At 41.8% G+C, this 21,970-nt stretch overlaps 1 protein-coding gene, 1 non-coding gene and 1 pseudogene across 4 annotated transcripts in view; all 3 read right to left on the bottom strand.

Moving 5' to 3' along the window:
• Zfp808 (zinc finger protein 808) overlaps positions 1-17,756 on the bottom strand; it is a 44,082-nt gene extending 26,326 nt beyond the window's left edge. Inside the window, exon 1 of one of the 3 annotated variants that reach the window (XM_017315558.2) lies at positions 17,585-17,756. In XM_017315558.2, the coding sequence (XP_017171047.1) occupies positions 17,585-17,587 (3 nt within the window). In that variant the 5' untranslated portion in view covers positions 17,588-17,756. Of the gene's footprint in view, positions 1-86; positions 12,866-17,584 lie in introns of those variants that run through there. The other 2 variants (NM_001039239.2, XM_017315559.2) reach the window with 2 other exon arrangements.
• LOC115488211 lies at positions 10,551-10,683 on the bottom strand. The gene has a single exon (XR_003950722.1). It is a non-coding gene; the product is annotated as a small nucleolar RNA SNORA25 (small nucleolar RNA).
• On the bottom strand, positions 21,243-21,970 carry Selenok-ps5 (selenoprotein K, pseudogene 5; annotated as a pseudogene).

Below are 21,970 nucleotides of genomic sequence, written 5' to 3'. Positions count from 1 at the left end.
GCCTAGGTACATAGCATGTGCTTACAAAGGTAGAAACTTTTTCAGTTAGTAACTTAGTTCACTATCACACAGTTAACAGAACATACCAGGAACACTGGAATCCATTTCTGATGTGGAAATCACAAAACTATAAATAAAGAACAAGTCCCCCCCCCCAAAAAAAAAAGAAGGTGACTTTTAACTTGGAATTGAACTGTTACATTAAGATTAATTTGTAAAAGAAAGAAAAACTGGAGTCTGCAAGCCTATCACCAATATAATCCTGATTATTTCCTGTGTTTGAGACAGGGTCTAATTCAGATGCCCAGCTGACTTTGATTCACTAAGCATACCCCAACGTATCATACATATTAAAAGTATAATAGATAGCAGGATGTATCTAATCTTGAGCCTTTGAGAAAATATTCCAAGCATCAGAATCTTCTATAGAAGAGAGAGCTGAGAAGTCATTTGGCGTAGGTCTGGTTATTGGAAAAGGAGAGTGATTTTGAAAAATAGCAGGCCATTCCCTGGCAGAGAGAACAGCATAAGAAGATACAGTTAGATCTCACCCCTATGTGCAATGTTAGCTGCTGAGAGATGCAACCTAACACACAGCTTCTCAGCACTCTGAGCTGAAGTAACTGTGCAAGTGGATAGGACATATCTGCAAAGGAGTCCCCTTTAGTTGGAAATTCAACATCAAAGTATATGAATTTGTATATGAATTTATGTGAGTTTATCCATATTTGCTTGTGTAAAAGTCTTTCCTACTGTGAGGGTGGCTCTCTTCTCCTGGTTTAAGAGAAGTTTATTGCTCCAAACTTCCCCCAAGCTTAGCAAGCAAGAGGCATCTGGACAAGAGGGAAAGGCTCTAGCAATGACTCCTTTACTTAATCACCCACTCCCTTTCCTTGGAGACCTTTCATAGGAAACTTTTTAGAAGAAGTTGAAAATAAAGATTAAAGACATGTTTAAAAGTGTCCCACTTTTCTTCCTATGACTTCAACTAACAGCTGGAAGTTAAAGCAGCCCAGTTTCTGTGGAGATAGAACAAAAGCTACTCACTTAATCCCCTGCCATTTTAAGAGGAGGCTCTAAATACTAGAGAAAACAGCTTCCAGCCTTGCCTTAGAGGAACTCCGGTAGGTCAGCTTCAACTGCAAAGCGAATGAGACTCAAGACAGGCAAATGTCTTAATAATAAACAGCAACCCTAAATATCCCTGAAGACCAAATCTTGTCACCTCAAAAACTCTTCTCCCTCCGGAGGCCAAAGAGGAACCAAGAATGGCCAGGGCTGGTGCCCTGCATCCCATCATCCCGACTCCAGCTGCTTGGACCCCTGCTCCTTCTGGTTAAGGGCAGTGGTCACATGCTCACCATGTTGCCACGTTGAAGATCACTGGCAATTCACTAAGGCCCCTGTCAGCAGACATCAAAACACATCAGACCAATCTTTCAGCCTGCTCCCAAAGGTGAGGACACAGAAAAGAGAAACATGGCACACTGAAGAACACACCTCTACTTCTATTGGCGGGCCTAACCAGAGGCGTTGATTGGCTATTGAATCTTGATTGACGTGACCACCTCACCTAGGGTTAGAGTGCTATGTAGGCACACTGCATTGGGCTTCCCAGCTCGGGTTTCTTATCCAGGAGCTGACCCTTTTCAGATCTGCAAGACTTTCTTTCAGTCCTGTCCTCCAATAGTCTATCTTTCTGTCATCTAGAACTCAGCAGGAATTTCTTCTTCTTGCTCCTCCAAGGCCACCACCTATTCTCCTCCTCCTCGCTCCGCCCCCTCCTCCTCCAAGGAATCAAGAGCCACACCTTGCACAGTACATTATTCAACCTGGAGCAGAGTGAACCATAGGTTCCAAGGATAATTACAATTAAAGAGAGATTTTTAGGACATAAAATGTGATGTTTGCTTCTCTCATTTTACACTGACATCAGGAAAACCGCGGCTAATATGCAATTGCTACAGATGAGACTCCAAATAACCCTGGGAGAGAAGCAGGGGATGAATTCCAATCACTATGGAGCAGTGTTGTTAGCCAGCACATCTTCCTACGTGGGAAGGTGAAAAAACATACCTGTATTAGTAAAGGTTTTCCAGATGAACAGAACTCAGAGCATGGATCTCTCTAAGTATGCAGAAAGTGGATAGGTAAGAATGGCTCACAGAATGTGGCCCCACTAGTAAATCAATGACTGTACCAATGGAGAGTTGAAGAAAACAGTAGTTCCTATATGTCTCAGCTGGTTTTCAGCATTTATCAGAATTCCAAAGATGGAGCCTTAAGGCTAGAAAAATAAAAAGACCTTGCTAGCCACTATGTGGGAAGAAGAGAAAGAGAAAGAACTACCATCTTCAATATCCTTTATATATATAGGCTCACAGTAGAAGTTCTGGCCAAGATTAATTTTTTTTTCTTCTCAACCTAAACCTCCAGATTAAAGAAGGGTTTTCCCAAGTTAAATGGTGAAAATAATAAAAACCCCTCACAGTGTCCATCTGTTTGGTTTTAGGTAACTAAACTCCTGTAACTACAGTCATTTGAAATAATTGTATTGGTGGCTACAACAGTTGACAGGAAGTTCTTATCCAGATTCTTTCTGTTTTCTTTTGTTTTGTTTTTTTCAAGACAGGGTTTCTCTGTATAGCCCTGGCTGTGCTGGAACTCACCCTGTAGATCAGGCTGTCCTCAGACTCAGAAATCCAACTGCCTCTGCCTCCCGAGTGCTGGGACTATAGGTGTGGGCCACCACCATCAGGCTTCTATCCAGATTCTTAATAGTCTGGTCTGCAGACTAGAGTAATGGCCAGTCAAGGAGACTATGAATATGGAAAATTGGTGACCTCACTACTCATTGCTGATGTCAAGTACAGCCATACCAGGAAAACGTTCACCTTGAAAGCCTAGCCTAGAAGAGGTGCAGGAAGCTGGGATGGAGTAGTAAGTTGCTAAGGCTTATGCTAAGGAAGCTTCATAAGAATGGCAGCTTGTAGCTGGGCGTGGTGGCACACACCTTTAATCTCAGCACTCAGGGGGCAGAGGCAGGTGGATTTCTAAGTTTGAGGCCAGCCTGGTCTACAAAGTGAGTTCCAGGATAGCAGGGCTACACAGAGAAGCCCTGTCTTGAAAAACAACAAAAAGAATGGCAGCGTGTATACTACCTACAGGGAAATGGAAAGATATGGGAGACTTCCACGCTGTCAGCAGAAACTAGCGTACAATGGGACAGAGGAAGAATCCAATCAAACACTGCTGCTTAGGGAGAACACAAGTAATCTCATCAATATCACTGCGCATGCCTACGGTGGTTTGTGATTGACATCATCAGCCCTATGTGGTAGGAACTATTAGATTCTCAGGATAAGAAACCACCCCTCTTACAAACTCAGTGGCCGGCACTCTTCCTGTTCATTCCTATTGTCTGCTTTGACTATAAAGTGGGATGGATTGGGAATGGAGACTAATCCGAAAAACTGAAGAGATTAAGCATTCTGATATTTTCAATTTGGAAGAAGTAGGGTTACTTACTGAAACATCTCATTTATTATGGTAAGAAAAAAGGATATCTATTAGGATCACATAGAATCCACGCTTTTTCCTATGATTGATGATTAGATATTAAGTGTGTACTACATTTATGAAATGGAAATTTTAAAAAAATACAAAATACCAGATTAAAAAACACTGTATGATTTCTATTATACACATAAACTTGCTTGATTTGCTTACCTTGCATTATAAGATATTAGCACCTTTGAAGACATCTCTGTCCCTATGTTCATGTGTATGATTTTATGTGAGAGAAAATGTTTTCCATGTATGTGCGAGTGGCACACCAGAGAAGAGGGTGTCAGACCCCCTGGATCTGGAGTTACAGATAGTAAACATGGGTGTTGGTATCTGAACTCAGGTCACCCCAAGCAAAATGCTTCCTGAGTGACCTGACCAGGTCACAGAGTCTTTTCTTGAAATAAAGGAAAAGATGTACAAAGATTAATGAGAACAAAAATTTAAATTAATAAAGAAGTGAATAAATTAGTGCAGAGAACCTGAAGCTCAGTGTTTAGATGTGAGTTATAGGGCCAGGGTAGAGGCACGTGGACCATCTCTAGTAACTGTTATCTGAGACCCAATAATCATGGCTATCCCTACTGCTGAGTCTTCTACTGCCCTTATACTTACCTGCTGTGTGTAGAGAAAAAGCCAAGAATAAAATGCCCAAATATATTCAAGTCTTCATCAAAAGCTGTGAGGAATCTCAGCCAGGAAAAATTAGAGTTTCAACGATGTTAATTAACTGTGATTGTAATTGCTTAGAAAAAAAACAAACTCAAAACTCACAGGAAAAATAGCTCAAACTGACCCCTAAGTTGTTATATTTCTGCCCCTCCACCTCCTTCTGATCTTTCTTCCATATAGAGAGGCCCCATTCTCTAGAGCTCCCTCTGAAAATGAAGTGATCAGAAAGGTGGGCTATGGCTTTATAACTCCTCATAGGCTGTTGTGGTTTCAGTCAAACCCAGACCCTCTGATGACCACACAAAAAACAAAGTAAAGAATAATTTAATGTCTGCTTCCTGTCACATGACTTATGAACCAAAATGCAGAATCTACCCTATTGACAGCTCAACATGATGAACACATCAAACACCTCTGTATCACAGAAACTCTCTTTGTACCATGGAGCTGAACTTGCCTGAATCATGCCATTGGGACTGGTAGGAGTAGAAAGTAAAAAGCATTCTAATGAAGTAAGGCTCACAGATGATCAGCACCTCCATTCTACCAGTTCCCAAACTATTTGTAAAATGTATCCCATGAAACTGAAGTGTGGAATAGAACATTTAGAACTTCTACAAACCAGACCTCAAGTTTCCCTACCTGTCCTCGAACTACACACCAAAAGCCTCTGTGTGCACACTGCACAGTGATGGTATCAGCACCACAACATCCAATGGTGACAACTGCAGAGCCTCCCCTCCCCAAGGAATTCACTCTCAAGGAGAAAAGAAAGCCATGTGCCTCTACCCAGATCAACACATGTATGAACAGAAATGTGTGGCTCAGAGTCCATCCTAGTTCCAGCAGATGGGACTCTGATAGCTGTACCAACATGCTCTTCCTGGTCTGGGGTCAGTTGTCCTTACCTTCTCCATGGTAGGATTGTGGTCTCTTCCTCAGAGCTCCAAGGCATGTGGCTGAGGAGAATCCTAGAAGAACCTGAATGCTATCTCCCACTGGTGTCCCTCATTAGCTTGCACCACCTACCTGAGCCTCATGACCTTAGCACCTCCCCTACTGGAGGTTTACTGATCAATAACTAAGACAGGACATTTCTCCCCAGATCCACCCTTCCATACAAGTCAATGAAGTAAATTCTTAAGAAGGTTCCTCTTTTTTTGTAATTACCCCCAAAAGGACAGAGACCTCAGAAAACACTCACGCATGGTCTTTTTTCCTTTTCATTGACCGACCAGTCATGGCACATCCTGGAATGTGTTTCAGGTCTATCGTTCAGGAACTGGGTGGCAGCGTCAAGATTGAGTTTCCAAAGTAATTCTCTATTATACAGGGTAAGTCAAGTCTGAGCTACAGAAGATACTACTATTAATAAAGACAAATAAGCAAAACAATTGGGAAAAAATTGAAAATATTATTGATTGGGAAATGTTGGAGAATTCAAACAAGTCAGCGTGTGGTTCTTTAAAAAATGAAATTTATAAATTAATGCCAAAAATGGACTTTGGGGGAATATATATAACGCACAAGTATACTGGCACTGCAGGTCATTCCCTGGCAGAGGCAATGGCATTAATAAAATACTTTTTGATGTTGTCCCTGTGTGGACTGGTAGTTGCTAAGTCCTAACCTGACACACACAGCTGCAACTAATGAATGGCCTGTGTCTCAAAAATCTGAGCTGCCTTAACCACGTCAATGAGCATCACTCAAATCCACATAATACAGTACCCTAACTGGAAATTCAGTATTCACATGATCACCACATAGGACAGTACCCTAACTGAAAATTCAGTATTCACATGATCACCACATAATACAGTACCCTAACTGGAAATTCAGTATTCACATGATCACCACATAATACAGTACCCTAACTGAAAATTCAGTATTCACATGATCACCACATAATACAGTACCCTAACTGGAAATTCAGTATTCACATGATCACCACATAATACAGTACCCTAACTGGAAATTCAGTATTCACATGATCACCACATAATACAGTACCCTAACTGGAAATTCAGTATTCACATGATCACCACATAATACAGTACCCTAACTGGAAATTCAGTATTCATTGGATCAACCTAAATTTTCAAATTGTATATTGTAAATATTTCAAATTGTACACCCACCAGTCTTGTGTGTTTATATTAAAATGTACACATTAACATAGGCTAGGAAATCACAAAATCACACAACCTGTGCAACTCAGGTCCTTCTTCATATCGGTGAGCCCTGTAGCTGAGTGCCTTAAACTTGAGTTAGTCTGAGATCTAGCTATTGCCTACTCTGTTTTACTCTGCACTGTACACAGAACATTGCTCCTCCTGTTCTGTTCTGAGGGCAGAAGCAATGCTTCATGCAAATCCTTTCCCTGTTACTGCAACGCACAGTTCATTCACGGAGCCAAATGGGTAACATTAAAACTCTGTTGTGCTACTACCCTTTAACTTAAGAATACAGAAACTTTAATCAAGAGGAAAGCAAGGCCATTGCCCTGGGAAACAACAGACTGGTTCAGGGCCCTGTAAAGCAATATACCTCCTGTCAGAAAAATGTGCCAGAAAGGCTGAAAATCCATTTGTTCTAGAATTAGTATGTCTTCCCAGGGAGGGAAACACTCAACACACAATTCAAAGATTAATTAAGAAAAAAAAAAATCTACCTTTTGCCTGGTGATTTCTGCCTGGCTAGCTAGTCTGCTCTCCTGAAGAAACCATATCCTGAGGCATCCCAGGAGATCTGCTTCACTTAAGCCTCTGACACCACAGCCAGAGACCTCCCAGGAGATCTGCTGCACACAGCACAATTGAGCAACTGATCACCAGCTTGTGTACTCCCCTGAAGACAACACAATTTGAAGGCATCCCAGGGGTTCCTCTGTACACAGGGCAACTGGGCAACCAACATCACAGTCTGAAGACCTCCTGGGGGCTCTGTAGCACACAGGGCAACTGACCCAACAGATTGAAAGCCTCCCTGGAGTTCTGATGCACACAGGGAAAATGAAACCACAGTCCACAGGCCCCACTGGAGAACAGCTTCCCATAGGACAACAGCTTGACTGCTCCTCTGAAGACCCAAAAGTCTGATGTCCTCCCTGGAGATCTACTGCAGCCAGGGCAACAGATCAGGAGCTTCTCTGACCTTCTGAACCCAACACCCACCCCCCAGTTGGAAGGCATCACATAAGGTTTGCTAGAACTAGACCTACCAGGAGACCTGAAGTGACCCAGGAACAAAAGAGCAGACTACAGACAGACACCAGGGATTAAACAGATGGGGAGAGGCAAGTGCAAGACCATAAGGAAGAGAAGCCAATGTAGGTGAGCTTCATCAGAACCCAGTTCTCCCACCACGACAAGCCCTGAATACACCAACACACCTGAAAATCATGAAGCTGACCTAAAATCCTATCTCATGAAGATAATCGATTTCTTTAAGGAGGATAAAAATAACTCACTGAAAGAAATTCAGGAAAACACAGGTAAACGGTAAAAGCCCTTAAAAAGGAAACAATAAATCCCTTAAAGAAATACAGGAAAACACAATCAAACAGGTAAAGGAACTGCAGAAAGCACTCCAAGACCTAAAATTGGAAGTAGAAACAAAGAAAATACAAACCTGGGAATGGAAAACCGAGGAAAGAGGTCAGGCATTACAGATGTAAGTCTCATCAATAAACAAGAAAATACAGGAGATAGAAAAGAGAATCTCATGTGTAGAAGATACTGTTGAAGAGGTTGACACAACAGTAAAAGAAATTCAAAACATAAAATCTCCTAATCAAAACATCCAAGAAGCCAGGCAGTGGTGGCACATGCCTTTAATCCCAACACTTGGGAGGCAGAGGCAGGCAGATTTCTGAGTTCGAGGCCAGCCTAGTCTACAGAGTGAGTTCCAGGACAGCCAGGGGAACAAAGAAAGACTATTAAAAGCTTCAAGGAAAAAGGGCCAAGTAACACACAAAGGGAGACCTATCAGAATTATACCAGACTTCTCAACAGACACTATGAAGGCCAAAAGTGCCTGGTCAGAGGTCATGCAGGCTCTAAGAGAACACAAATGCCAGTCCAGGCTATTATACCCAGCAAGATGCTCAATCAACATAGATTGGAGAAATTAAAATATTCCAGGACAAAACCAAATTAAAAACAGTATCTATCTACCAATCAAGCCCTACAGAGGATCCTAGAAGGAAAATTCCTACACAAGGAAGGTACCCACACCAAAGAAAACACAGTAAGCCACTCACAACAAAGCCAAAAGGAAAGAACCACAAGCCCATAAAGCCACCTACAAAACCAAATATAACAGGAACCAACAATCTTCTGTCTTTAATATCTCTCAATATTAATGAACTCAACTCACCTATAAAAAGACATACGCTAACAGACTGGATTTGCACACAAGATCTAACATTTTGTTGCATACAAGAAGCATACCTCAAGAACAAAGACAGATTCTATCTCAGATAATAGTGGGAGAATTCAACATCCCACTCTCACCAATGGGCAAGTCTTTGAAACAGAAACTAAACAGAGACACAGTGAAAGTAACAGAGGTTATGAACCCAACAGATTTGACAGATATTTAGAGAACATTTTACCTAAAACAAAAGAATACACCATCTTCTCAGTGCTTCATGGTACCTTTTCTCCAATCAACCATATAATTCGTCTTAAAGCAGGCCTCAACAGATACAAGAAGATTGAAATAATCCCGCACATCCTATCAGATCACCAAGGCATGAGGCTGCTGGGTCTGGTTTCACTCAGAGAAGATGCACAAAACCCTCAAGAGACTGAGTCCCCAGGAAGTTTAGAGCTTTGGTTGGGGGTGAGAGGACATCCTAGGGGAGACAAGGGGATAGGTAGTAGGTATAGAATGTGGAACAGTCTGAGGGTGGATCAGAAGGGGAATAAAATCTGGAGTGTAAAAAAGAAAGAAAAAAAATAAAAAAGAAAAAAAATCTCTGAAAATACCAAGTATTTAGCTTTAGTTAAAGCTAAAAGAGGAGCCAACTTAGAGAGACTTTGCATTATTCTCCATGTTTTGCTATCCTTAACTCTTCTTTAGGTTCTCACCCCAGGTTATAATGTGAACAATTTAACAATGGACTGCACACTACTGGGGATTTGGCCAGCCACTTAGGCAGATGGGAGATGAACAAGGCAGAGATATTCCAGACTCATTTCTTAAGTACACCAATACCCTGAAGCATCAGGTCATTCTGCACTGGCAGAGTCCTAAGTGGAAAGTCCCAGACGAGGCCAGAGATAGGAAAAGTAGGAGGCAGAAAGCACAAAAGCTGGGGTGGGGGAGCAAGTTGCTAAGGCTCTGCTAAGGAAGCTTCTTAAGAATGGCAGCCTGTGCACTACCTACAGGGAAATGGAAAGACATGGGAGACTTCCATGGTGTCAGCAGAAACTAGCGTACAATGGGACAGAGGAAGAATCTAATCAAACACTGCTGCTCAAGAAGAACACAGGTAATCTCATCAATATCACTGCGCATGCCTACGGTGGTTTGTGATTGACATCATCAGCCCTATGCGGTAGGAACTATTAGATTCTCAGGATAAGAAACCACCCCTCTCCACAGGCTCTGGCCCCAGACCATTACCAGCTCTTCCAAGAATATACCTGGTTTTAGAGAAGGAGCTCTTTTTCTCTGTTTCTTTGTCAGTACCTCAAGGCCTTAGGGAAGGATGCCAAGGCCTAGGCCCCAGGCTGTTACAGGCCCAACCAAGACTGTTGCTGAGTTAGAGAAGAGGCTACGTCATTCTCCATCTATGAAGGCCTCAGGGATGTCCTTGCTTGATCAGGACAGTCCTCACCACAACTGTGTTTTTCCTTTCCAAATGGTGTTGACAGATGTCTTGACCATGTGACAGAACTATGCTTTTTCAAGAAGAAAAATGGTCCTTTATGGGACACCAGGCCTTAGTGTTGGTTGTGAGCCTGCAATACTTCATTGAGCAGCTTGTTAAAGGGCTGGTCTGTGACCTGGGAAAGGGCCTATTTGTTAATCAGGATTGTCTCCTTTGTTATGACCTGGAGCGATATTTCCCACAATCCTGATGAACAACCTGGTGTATCCCAGCGTCCTAATCTCTCAGATGCTTGCTTACTATACTACTTCTCTGTGGGTGTTTAGGAGGCAGTCCCTCCCTCAACTAAATGTGACTTCCCATTTCCTTTTTTTTCTTTCTTCTTTTTCTTTTTTTTTCTTCTTTTTTCTTTTCTTTTTTTTTTTCCTTCTTTTTCTTTTTTTCTTTTTTCTTTTTTCTTTTTTCAGGGTATGTTATCTTCTCAGAAAAACACAGCACTATCAAAACAGTGCAGGATTTTCTCTGTGAAGAACATCAATCTTTGGTCACAGCGTTAAGAGCTGTGGGTTTTATAGCCCAAAAAGCCCTCTTTGAAATGACCTTCATTGTATGTATATGGGAGCCCCTTCCATATACATACCTTTCTCAAATGTCCCAGTCAGCCATCCATCCATCCCATCCAGCCATCACCATGTTCCCAACAGGTTCCCAACAGGTTCCCAACAGCATATGAAGAACCTCATGGGAATTTCTGTCTATGGTCATGACTTCCCATTTTCTTATCATTGGAAAATCTTTTCCATCATTGATTCTACTCTATGCTTCTTATCACAGCATAAATTTAGAGTTCATGGAATGGGGTTTACAACTGCCACAAAATTAACTCCAAATGGATCTTCAATGGTGGCCACGGCACAATGTTTAGAAGACACCAGAGAATCTCGGACATCCAAATTTGGCATCTTGCTAAGGATGTTTCTACATGGCAAGCCCTTGCTCCAAATGCTTTGTGCAGATGAAGCTCCCATAATGAGTTGTTAAGATGCCACCACTGAGTACATCTAGTGGCTAAGACCTCAAGGAATCGCACAGCTAGCTGTTAGTTTCCACCTAACCCAGGAAAGAGCCCACTATAAGGATTCCTGCTTCTCACACCACTGCTCTTTCAGGTTAGTGGCAGCGGTCACATGCTCACCATGATGAGACTTAGTAGCTCGCCTGCACTCTGCAAAAACACCCAGCATCAGAGTTCAAAGCACATCACACCAACCATAGAAGCCTGCTCTGCAATGCTACTGAACCTGCAACAGGGAACAAACCACCTGGAAGAGGCCTCTCTTCGTCTGATTGGACGGTTTTCCAGGAGGCCCTGATTGGCCAGTAGGAATAGACTGTGCTGAAAGCTTACCTCTTAGAGCTTCCTGCCCCAGGAAATCAGTCCAGGACTTGACACTTTTCAGATTTGCAAGATCTTTGTTTCAGTATTGCATGTGCCTATCCTCAAATAGTCGAGTTTTCTGTTACCAGCACTGAGCAAAAACGGCTTCTCCCTCCATTTCGTAATCCTCCCCCTCTGCTCCTCCACTAACCAATCCTCCTCCTCCGTTCTTGCTCCTGTTCCTCCTCCTCCTCTATCTCCTCCTCCTATTCCTCCTCCTCCTCTTCATCCTACTGTTCTTCCTCCTCGTCCTCTTCTTCTGAATGTTCCCCCACCCCTCCTCTTCCTCCCGCTCCTCTTTCTCCTTTTCTTCTTCTCCCTGCCCTCCTCTGCCTCTCCTCCTCCTAGAATCGAGATGGGTAGCTTGCACAGTTCATTATTCATCTTGGTGCAGAGTGAACCATATGAACCACATGCAGAATGCTTCCATGGATATTATCAATTACTGCATCATTTTAAGATATAAAATGTGATATTTGTTTCTGTGATTTTGCACTGATCTCAGGAATACCTCAGCTAATATTCACCTACTACATATTGAAAGGGTCGAAAAATCACTGAAGACCCCAGATCAGATAATATGCAAAAAGAAAAAGCAGTTATTCTGGAGAAACAACCAGCATTCTTTGAAATGGCGACCCCAGACAAAGGTACAAGGACCTCCTTATAGAAAACTGGTGGAACCATCTAGAAGGATAGGGTAGTCTAAAATTTCATTGGTAGGGCTAGGTGTCACAGGTTGTCAGTGATCTGTATTCCTATATCATGAACTTTTCACCATATGATGAAATAGGGCTGCCCAGCCCGGATGGACCATTCTCAGATCGTTCCCCATTTCTGTGGTTATCCCCAGTCTGGTCTCTGGAAGGGGGTTCTACCATCTTCTGGATCTTATGGTCTGTTCCTAATCCTGCTGTCTTATGCCTTACTTTTGGGATTTACAGTTTATTCCTGAAGCTGGCACCTTTTGGAAATAAGGACTGGTCCTCAACTGGCAACAAAAGGGCTCCGTAGATGGAGAAAAATGGGGTTTATCTTGCCCTTTCAATATGATTCTCCAGACAACCCTGGGAGAAAAGCAGGAAATGAGGAAATGGATTCCAATCACTGTGGAGCACTACGGTTAGCCAGCACATCTTCCTGAGTGAAAAGGTGAAAAAAACATCTGTATTATTAAAGGATTTCCACTTAAACAGAACTGATAGTATGGATCTCTCTATGTATGTAGAAAGTGGATATATAAGAATGGCTCACAGAATGTGGTCCAACTAAGAAACCAAATACTGCGTACCAATGGAAAGTTGAAGGACACAGTAGTGCCTGAATGTCTTTTTTTTAAAAAAGATTTATTTATTTATTTATTTATTTATTTATTATATGTAAGTACATTGTAGCTGTCTTCAGACACTCAGAAGAGGGGGTCAGATCTTGTTACGGATGGTTGTGAGCCACCATGTGGTTGCTGGGATTTGAACTCTGGACCTTCGGAAGAGCAGTCGGGTGCTCTAACCCACTGAGCCATCTCACCAGCCCGTGCCTGTATGTCTTAACTGGCCTTCTGCATATACCGTAATGCCAAAGATGGAACCTCTAATGCTAGAAAAATCAAATGATCTCGCTTGCCAGAGTATGGCAAGCAGAAAAAGAGAGGGAGCGAGCATCTTCAATGTCCTTTATAAATGTACGATGCCACCAGTAACTGTGGCCTAGATTAATGACATTTTTGTCAATTCAAAAGATCCAGAATAAAGAAGAGTTCTCCCTTATTAAATGTTGCAAATAATAAAAAACACTTTCACAATGACCACCTGTTCCAGTTTTAGCTAAGTCAACTTGTTTTAATACAGTAATTTGAATTACTTGAAGTAGTGTCAATTACAGTTGACAATAAGTTCAGTTCCTTATCCAGATTCATGACTGCCTTTTCTGCAGCCAGAGTCATGGCCAGTCAAGGTGATTATCAACCTCACTCTCATTGCTAATGTCAAGTAGTGCCAAACCAGGAAAACTTTCCCCTTCAAAGCCTAGGCTAGAAGACATGCAGCACTGTCTTTGAATCATGTGGTCTTAGGGACAGGACCAGATGTTCAAAGCAGTTATCAATTACATAGCATGAGCCAGCCTGGGCATCAAGAGACCTTGTCCTAAACTGACCTTGTAAAATATGAAAAGAAATTCTTATACCTGGGAAATACAACAGAATTGCAAATAGTAAGAGATCAGAGCAGTGCTTAATTCATAGAAATTACATTGAAAGGGGAACCAATAATTGATTTTTTCCAACTTAAATATTACTAAAAAACCACAAGCCATACTGACATTCAAAACTAGCAGCCCATATCCTCACATCAGGAATAGCATTAATCAAACACTACTTGAACTTGCCTCTATGTGGACTCTTAGTTGCTGACACCTGTAACTTGACACACAACTTGACACACACACAACTACACCCGATGGCCTGGGATTCAATTCTTGAGCTGACTTAATGATGTCAGTGAAGATTGCACATGTATCTGTAGAACAGTACCCTACGTTCGAATTGAATGCTCAGTGGCTTAACTGACATTCACAACTCAAACACCCATCAATATAGGCTGTCTTCATCACAGAACATGATTAATACATGATCCAAAATTAAAAATCACCTCCCTGCCATGATCAGGTCTTGTTCATAATGGCAACTCCAGCAGCTGATTGCCTACCCTGTTTCCCCAGTAGGGATCGCAATAAACTCCCTTCTCTTCTGATGTGAATGCAGAAGCCATGCCCTTCATGCAAATCCTGTTCCTCTTACTGTAATAAAAAACTTGATTACATACATGACTCAGCAAGTAATTTAAAAACACAGTGGTGTTAGTGATTTAGACTTAAGTATTTAGTTGGTTTAGTCAATAGAAGCCAATGTCATTGTCCTGGGAAATACAGAGTGGAATGAATGCTACCTGACTCAACCTAGGAAAGCTTGTCTCAGAAACATTATTTAAATCCTGGAGGTACAGCTGGTGTGGATTAACATCTTTCCCAGGGAGAGATCACTTATTCAGCTCTGGCTGATGCCCAAAGAAGACCCAGCCTAGGAAACAGTATGAATTCCACATATGGTGTCATCAATAAGTCCTTTTAGGTTCAGCCCCCAGGTTATACTTTGAACAATTTAATAGGGGACAGGACCTTGCAAGTTTAGTCACTGAGGCTAATGGAGATTTACAGAGCAAAACTATCTTCTAGTCCATAATGTAAGATCTAGAAAAGAGTTTTAAAAGATAAATCCATGCCACAACTCTCTCATACATAAAGGACAGAGAACACAAATACAGAAAATATCAAGGAAACATCACCTAAGAGCACTGTAGTTACGGTTCTAATATGAACATGCCTGCTGATCTTTTCTAACCTCAGAATAAGACTGTTTGAAGGTTCTGCCCCACCCACCCACCCATCTACCCATCCATCCATCCACCCATCCATCGATCCATCCATCCATCGATCCATCCATCCATTCATTCATCCAAGGCAACTTTTTAAACTGTTTAACTTGGGGCAGGAAAGATGGCTCAGCACATCTGGAAACTGGTTCTCACCCAACCAAGGGAAGTACCCACTTCCCCAGCTTCAATGGTTCATGCCCCTGCTCTTTCAGGTTAGCATAGAGCTGAACCTCCAGTAGGGCAGAAAGTACTCAGAAGAACCCTCCTATTCTCCTGATTGGCCTGCCTGGACGTCTTGATTGGCCAGTGATTCTTGAGTGACATAAGCATGCTCCTTAGGGTTGGAATGTGCTGAAGGCACACAGTATACACCTTCAATGCTCAGGATTCTAGTTCAGGAAAGTAGTGTAGTCACAGCCCAGAAAGGGTCAGGACAAAAGCAAGTAGATAACTTCACTGCTTTGACAGTATGTAACATTGAGAATGAACAGTGAGGGTTGGCGAGATGGCTCATCAGGTAAGAGCACTAACTGTTCTTCCAAAGGTCCTGAGTTCAAATCCCAGCAACCTCATGGTGGCTCACAACCACCAGTAATGAGATCTGATGCCCTCTTCTGGTGTGTCTAAAGTCAGCTACAGTGTACTTATATATAAAAATAAATAAATCTTAAAAAAAAAAGAAAAGAAAAGAATGAACAGTGAGGCAATCAATTTTAGGCCATCGACAAGAGTCTGACTGGCCCATTTTTGGGGTCCACACACCAGGCAATCAAGAATCTGAATAAAAATTTGAACTGCAAAACTAAGATACTACATGAGTCCTACCAAATACATTATATTACCAAATCTACGTAATACAATGTGGCCCATATACTCAGAGGAAAAGGGGAGGGGGAACTGGGGGAAGAATTGAGGGAGGGGGTGACTGGGAGGAAGGCAGTGAGCAGGATTTAAATTGAATAAATAAAGAGAAATCGATTTATTAAAAAGCAGGGGAGTGCTGTTATAGTCAAGCTCAAGGCCTAGGTACATAGCATGTGCTTACAAAAGTGGAATCTTTTTCAGTTAGTAACTTAGTTCACTATCACACAGTTAACAGAACATACCAGGAACACTGGAATCCATTTCTGATGTGGAAATCACAAAACTACAAATAAAGAACAAGTCACACACACACACACACACACACACACACACACACACACAAAGAAGGTGACTTTTAACGTACAATCTAATTTTAACCTTAATATTAATTTGTAAAAGAAAGAAAAACTGGAGTCTGCAAGCCTATCACAAATACAATTTTGATTATTTCCTGTGCTTGAGACAGGGTCTGATACAGACACCCAGTTGATTTTGACTCACCAACCACACTACAATGTATAATACATATTAAAAGTATAATAGATAGCAGGATGTATGCGCCTTTAAGCAAATATTCCTAGCATCAGAATCTTCTGTAGAAGAGAGGGTTGATAAGCCATTGGCCGTTGGTCTGGTTATTGGTAAAGGAGAGTTATCTTGAAAAATTGCAGGCCATTCCCTGGCAGAGATAATGGCATAAGAAGATAAAGTTTGGCCAGGCAGTGGTGGCACAAGCCTTTAATCCCAGCACATGGGAGGAAGAGGCAGGCAGGTTTCAGAGTTTCAGAGGACAACCTGGTTTACAGAGTGAGTTCCAGGCCAGCAAGAGCTATACAGAGAAACCCTGTCTCAAAAAATCCAAAAAAAAAACAAAAACAAAAAAAAACAAAAAAACAAAACAAAACAAAAACCAAAAAAGAAGATACTGTTAGATCTCACCCATATGTGCAATGTCAGCTGCTGAGAGATGTAACCTAACACACAGCTTCTCAACACTCTGAGCTGAAGTAACTGTGCAAGTGGATTGGACATATCTGCAAAGGAGTCCCCTCTAGTTGGAAATTCAACATACATTGGACCAAACTAACCTCCCAAAAGGGTATGAATTCGTATATGAATTTATGTGAGTTTATCCATATTTGCTTGTGTAAAAGACTTTCCTTCTATGAAGGTGGCTCTCTTCTCCTGGTTTAAGAGAAGTTTATTGCTCCAAACTTCCCCCAAGCTTAGCAAGCAAGAGGCATCTGGACAAGAGGGAAAGGCTCTAGCAATGACTCCTTTACTTAATCACCCACTCCCTTTCCTTAGAGAACTTTCATAGGAAACTTTTTAGAAGAACTTGCAAAAAAAGTTTGAAGAGATGTTTGAAAGTGTCCAACTTTTCTTCCTGTGACTTCAACTAGCAGCTGGAAGTTAAGAGTATCTCAATTTCAGTGGAGATAGAACAAAAGCTATTCACTTAATCCCCTGCCTTTTAAGAGGAGGCTCTAAATACCAGAGATTGCAGCGTCCAGCCTTGCCTCAGAGGAACTCCGGCAGGTCAGCGTCGGCTGCAACGCGACTGAGACTTAAGATAGGCAAACGTCTTAATACTAAACAGCAACCCTAAACATCCCTGAAAACCAAGTCTTGTCACCTCAGACACTCTTCCCACTCCGCTGCCTGAAGAGGAACCAAGAACGGCCAGGCTGGTCCCCTGTATCCCATCACCCCGACTCCAGCTGCTTAGCCCCAGCTCCTTCCGGTTAAGGGCAGTGGTCACACGCTCACCATGTCGCCACCTTGTAGATCGCTGGCATTGCCCTAGGGTCCCTGGCAGCAGAGATCAAAACACATCAGACCAATCTTTCAGCTTGCTCGCAACGGAGAGTAACAGAGAGCAGGGGAAACAAGGCACACGGAAGAACACGCCTGTCCTTCTGTTGGCGGGCCTATCCGGAGGCCCTGATTGGTTAGTGAGACTTGATTGACATGAGCACCTCCCTTAGGGTTAGAGTGCGCTGAAAGCACGGGGCATAGGGCTTCCAAGATCGGGTTTTTTATCCAGGAGCTGACCCTTTTCAGATCTGCAAGACTTTCTTTCAGTCCTGTCTTCCAATAGTCTATCTTTCTGTCATCCAGAATTCAGCAGAAATTTCTTCTTCCTGCTCCTCCAAGGCCGCTGCCGGTTCACCTTCTCCTCGCTTGGCCCCCTCCTCCACCAAGGAATCAAGAGCCCACACCTTGCACAGTACATTATTCTACTTGGAGCAGAGTGAACCATAGGTTCCAAGGATAATTACAATTAAAGAGAGATTTTTAGGACATAAAATATCATGTTTGCTCCTCTCATTTTACACCGACATCAGGAAAACCGCAGCTAATATGCAATTGCTATATATGAGACTCCAGACAACCCTGGGGGAAAAGCAGGGGATGGATGCCAAACACTATGGAGCACTGTTGTTAGCCAGCACATCTTCCTACGGGGGCAGGTGAAAAAAACATATCTATATTAGTAAAGGTTTTCCAGATGAACAAAACTCAGAGCATGGATCTCTCTAAGTATGCAGAAATTGGATAGATAAGAATGGCTCACAGAATGTGGTCCCACTAGTAAATCAATGACTGTACCAATAAAGAGTTGAAGAAAACAGTAGTTCCTGTATGTCTCAGCTGGTGTTCAGCACGTAACAGAATTCCAAAGATGGAGCCTTAATGTCAGAAAAATAAAAAGACCTTGCAAGCCAGTATGTGGGAAGAAGAGAAAGAGAAAGAACTACCATCTTCAATATCCTTTATATATGTAGGCTCACAGCAGAAGTTCTGGCCTAGATTAATTTTTTTTCTACTTAACCAAAACCTCCAGAGTAAAGAAGGGTTTTCCCACGTTAAATGGTGAAAATAATAAAAACCCCTCACAGTGCCTATCTGTTTGGTTTTAGGTAACTGAACTCCTGTAACTATAGTCATTTGAAATAATTGCATTGGTGGCAACAACAGTTGACAGGAAGTTCAGTTTTTATCCAGAGTCTTTCTTTTTAGATTTATATATTTATTGTTTTATTTATATGAGTACAATGTAGCTGTAAAGACGGTTGTGAGCCTTCATGTGGCTGTGGAGAATTAAATTTTTCAGACCTCTACTTCACTCTGGTCAACCCCACTCAGTCCCTGCTTGCTCTGGCCCAAACATTTATTTATTATTATTATACATAATTACACTGTAGCTGACTTCAGACACTCCAGATCTCATTATGGATATTTGTGAGCCACCATGTGGTTGCTGGGATTTGAACTCAGGACCTTGGGAAGAGCAGTCAGTGTTCTTACCAGCTGAGCCTTCTCCCCAGCCCCTTTATCCAGATTATTAATTGCCTGGTCTGCAGACCAGAGTAATGGCCAGTCAAGGTGACTATCAAGATGGAAAATTGGTGACCTCACTACTCATTGCTAATGTCAAGTACAGCCATACCAGGAAAACGTTCACCTTCAAAGCCTAGCCTAGAAGAGATGCAGGACTCTCTTCCCAACATGTGGCTTTAAAGACAGGATTAGATGTTCAAGGCAATTATCAATTACATGGCATGACCTATCCTGGGCTTCAGGAGACCTTGTCCTAAGCAGCACTTGTAAAAGAAATGGAAAGAAATTCTTATGCCTGGGAAACATCACAGAATGGATACAAGTAAGAGATCAGATAAGTGCTGCATTTAAAGCAAACCAATAATTGACTTTTTACAAACAGAAATATTATTGAAAAAACACATAGCCATTCAGACTTTGTAAAAGAATAGTCCATTTCCTGGTAAAAGGAATAGCATCTTTCAAATATTTTTTAACCTTGCCACTATGTGGATTGTTGCCTGCTGAGACCTGTAACTTCACACACAACTACAGCCAATGAAGGCCTGTGTTTTAAATTTCTGAGCTGATTTAATTATGTCAATGAGGATTGCACATATCTCATAGGACAGTAGTAACCTAACTGCAATTTGAGTATTCACTGGCTTAACTGACATCACAAATCATACACCCACCGATCTAGTCTGTTTTCATTTACCCAACATGAATTAAGACATGCTGCAAAATTATAAAATTACCTCCATACCAGCATCAGGCACTTTTTCATTATGGCGATTCCAGCAGCTGATTACCCACCCTGTTTACCCCATTAGTGTACACAATAAACTTCTTCCCATTCTGGTCAGAATGCAGAAGTTATTCCCCTCATGCAAATGCTTTTCCTATAGAATCAGTAAACAGTTGATTACATGACTCTAATGCATAATTTTAAAACACAGTGGTGGTACAGATGTTAACTTAAGAATTTAGTTGTGGGGGGCTGGTGAGATGGCTCAGCGGTTAAGAGCACTGACTGGTTTTCCGAAGGTCCTGAGTTCAAATCCCAGCAACCACATGGTGGCTAACAACCATCCTTAATGAGATCTGACGCCCTCTTCTGGTGTGTCTGAAGACAACTACAGTGTATAATCAATAAACACATCTTAAAAAAAAAAAGAATTTAGTTGGTTTAAATAATAGGATAGCAATGTTACTGCTCTGAGACATAACAGAGTGGAATGAGAGCTACATGACTCACCATAAGAAACCTTGTCTCAGAAATAATTTTCTAAAAGGCTGAAGGTATAACAGGTAGAATTAGCATCCTTTCATGGGAAAAGATCACTCATTCATCTTTGACTGATGCCCAAAAAAAACCCAGCCTAGAGCAGAATTTTTAGTTCCCAATATGCTGTTGTACCTAAGTCTGTCTTAAGGTTGGGCCACAGGTTATAGTTTGAACAATAGTCACTGAGGCAGATGGACATTTACAGAGTAAATCCATCTTCTAGTCCATAATGTATGATCTAAAAGTAAATTTAAAAGATGTATCAAAGCCACAAATCTCCAATATACCATGGACATAGAATACAAATACAGAAAATATCAAGGAAACATCACCCAACAGCACTGTGGCTAACATTTTTACATGAACAGGTTTGCTGAGCTAGTCTAACCTCAGAATAAGGCTGCTTTTTTACTCAGCAACTTGGTTCAGAGGAAAGGCACAGGTGCTTCTCTGTAGGACCAGAAAGAAGTGCATCCTGAATGCTGTGTGTCTCAAGGCTGTGACATCTCTGTAGAAGATTCCATATTTTATACATTATTTTTATTTTGCTTATGTGAGTCTATTGCTGGAACATGTCTGTGTGCACTACCTACAGTGGTCGGAAGAGGGCATTATACCCCTCTGGATTGCAGTTACAGCAATTGAATTACAGCCATGAGGTTTTTTGAAATGCAATCTGTATTACCTGGAACAACATCAATTGCTCATAACTAACTCTGTATTTATTATATTTTTGTTGTAAAATTAATTTTTATGCATTTAAATTAGATCATAATACACCACTTCATGTAACCTTTACCTTTTTACACTTTTTTTTCCAGGACTAAATACATGGCCTTTATTTTTTCCAGATCAAAGATTTTGGGTATGATCATATAAAGATGAACAATCAAGTTTTGCAACCTGGAAATATTTACTTCTTAAAACTATATTAATACTTTAGTAAACTATACAAAAAAGAGATAAGTAGACAAACATGTACATTTATAGAACTGTGTATCAGTCAGGCCAGATCCTGCAGAGGGAATTCCCAGCATGGCCTCATTCATCTGTGAGGACACAGAGCAATCCTTGTTTGGACATACACCATCTACTCCTGCACGAGCTGCTCTTCACCGCTTGATGGCTTCCTTCTACACGTGTGTATGTCTAGTTGTCTGCTTCTCAGAGCAGACATTTACCTTCCTCATCCACCAGCCATTGGAGGAGGGCTGGGGCCACGAAGGTGACTGATCCTACCCATTTTTTGTGGAGGGTTTCCTGGTGGCCCTCTTCCATCGTCGTATCTGGAATCAGAGGAGCTCCTGTAGCCTCTTCTTTTCTTTACATCTTGCTGAAGCAGTTTTGAAACAGAAAACGACAAATTCTGCTATTCCCCAGAAGAAGTCTGTTAGGAGAGACACTCTCCATGGGGACTGATTCCTGCTGTCCAACACCTGACCATTCGAGATGTAAACCATCTTCCCTCCGGTTGCCTGCTTCCTAGCGACAGAGAAGACCGGACACCCCTGTTGTCACCATACCTAGTCTCCCGCCCTGCCCTG

Source organism: Mus musculus, chromosome 13, assembly GCF_000001635.26.
Source record: "Mus musculus strain C57BL/6J chromosome 13, GRCm38.p6 C57BL/6J".
Lineage (NCBI taxonomy): Eukaryota > Metazoa > Chordata > Mammalia > Rodentia > Muridae > Mus > Mus musculus.
The sequence above is the reverse complement of the archived record's forward strand: the minus strand, read 5'-3'. Positions and strand labels throughout refer to the sequence as shown.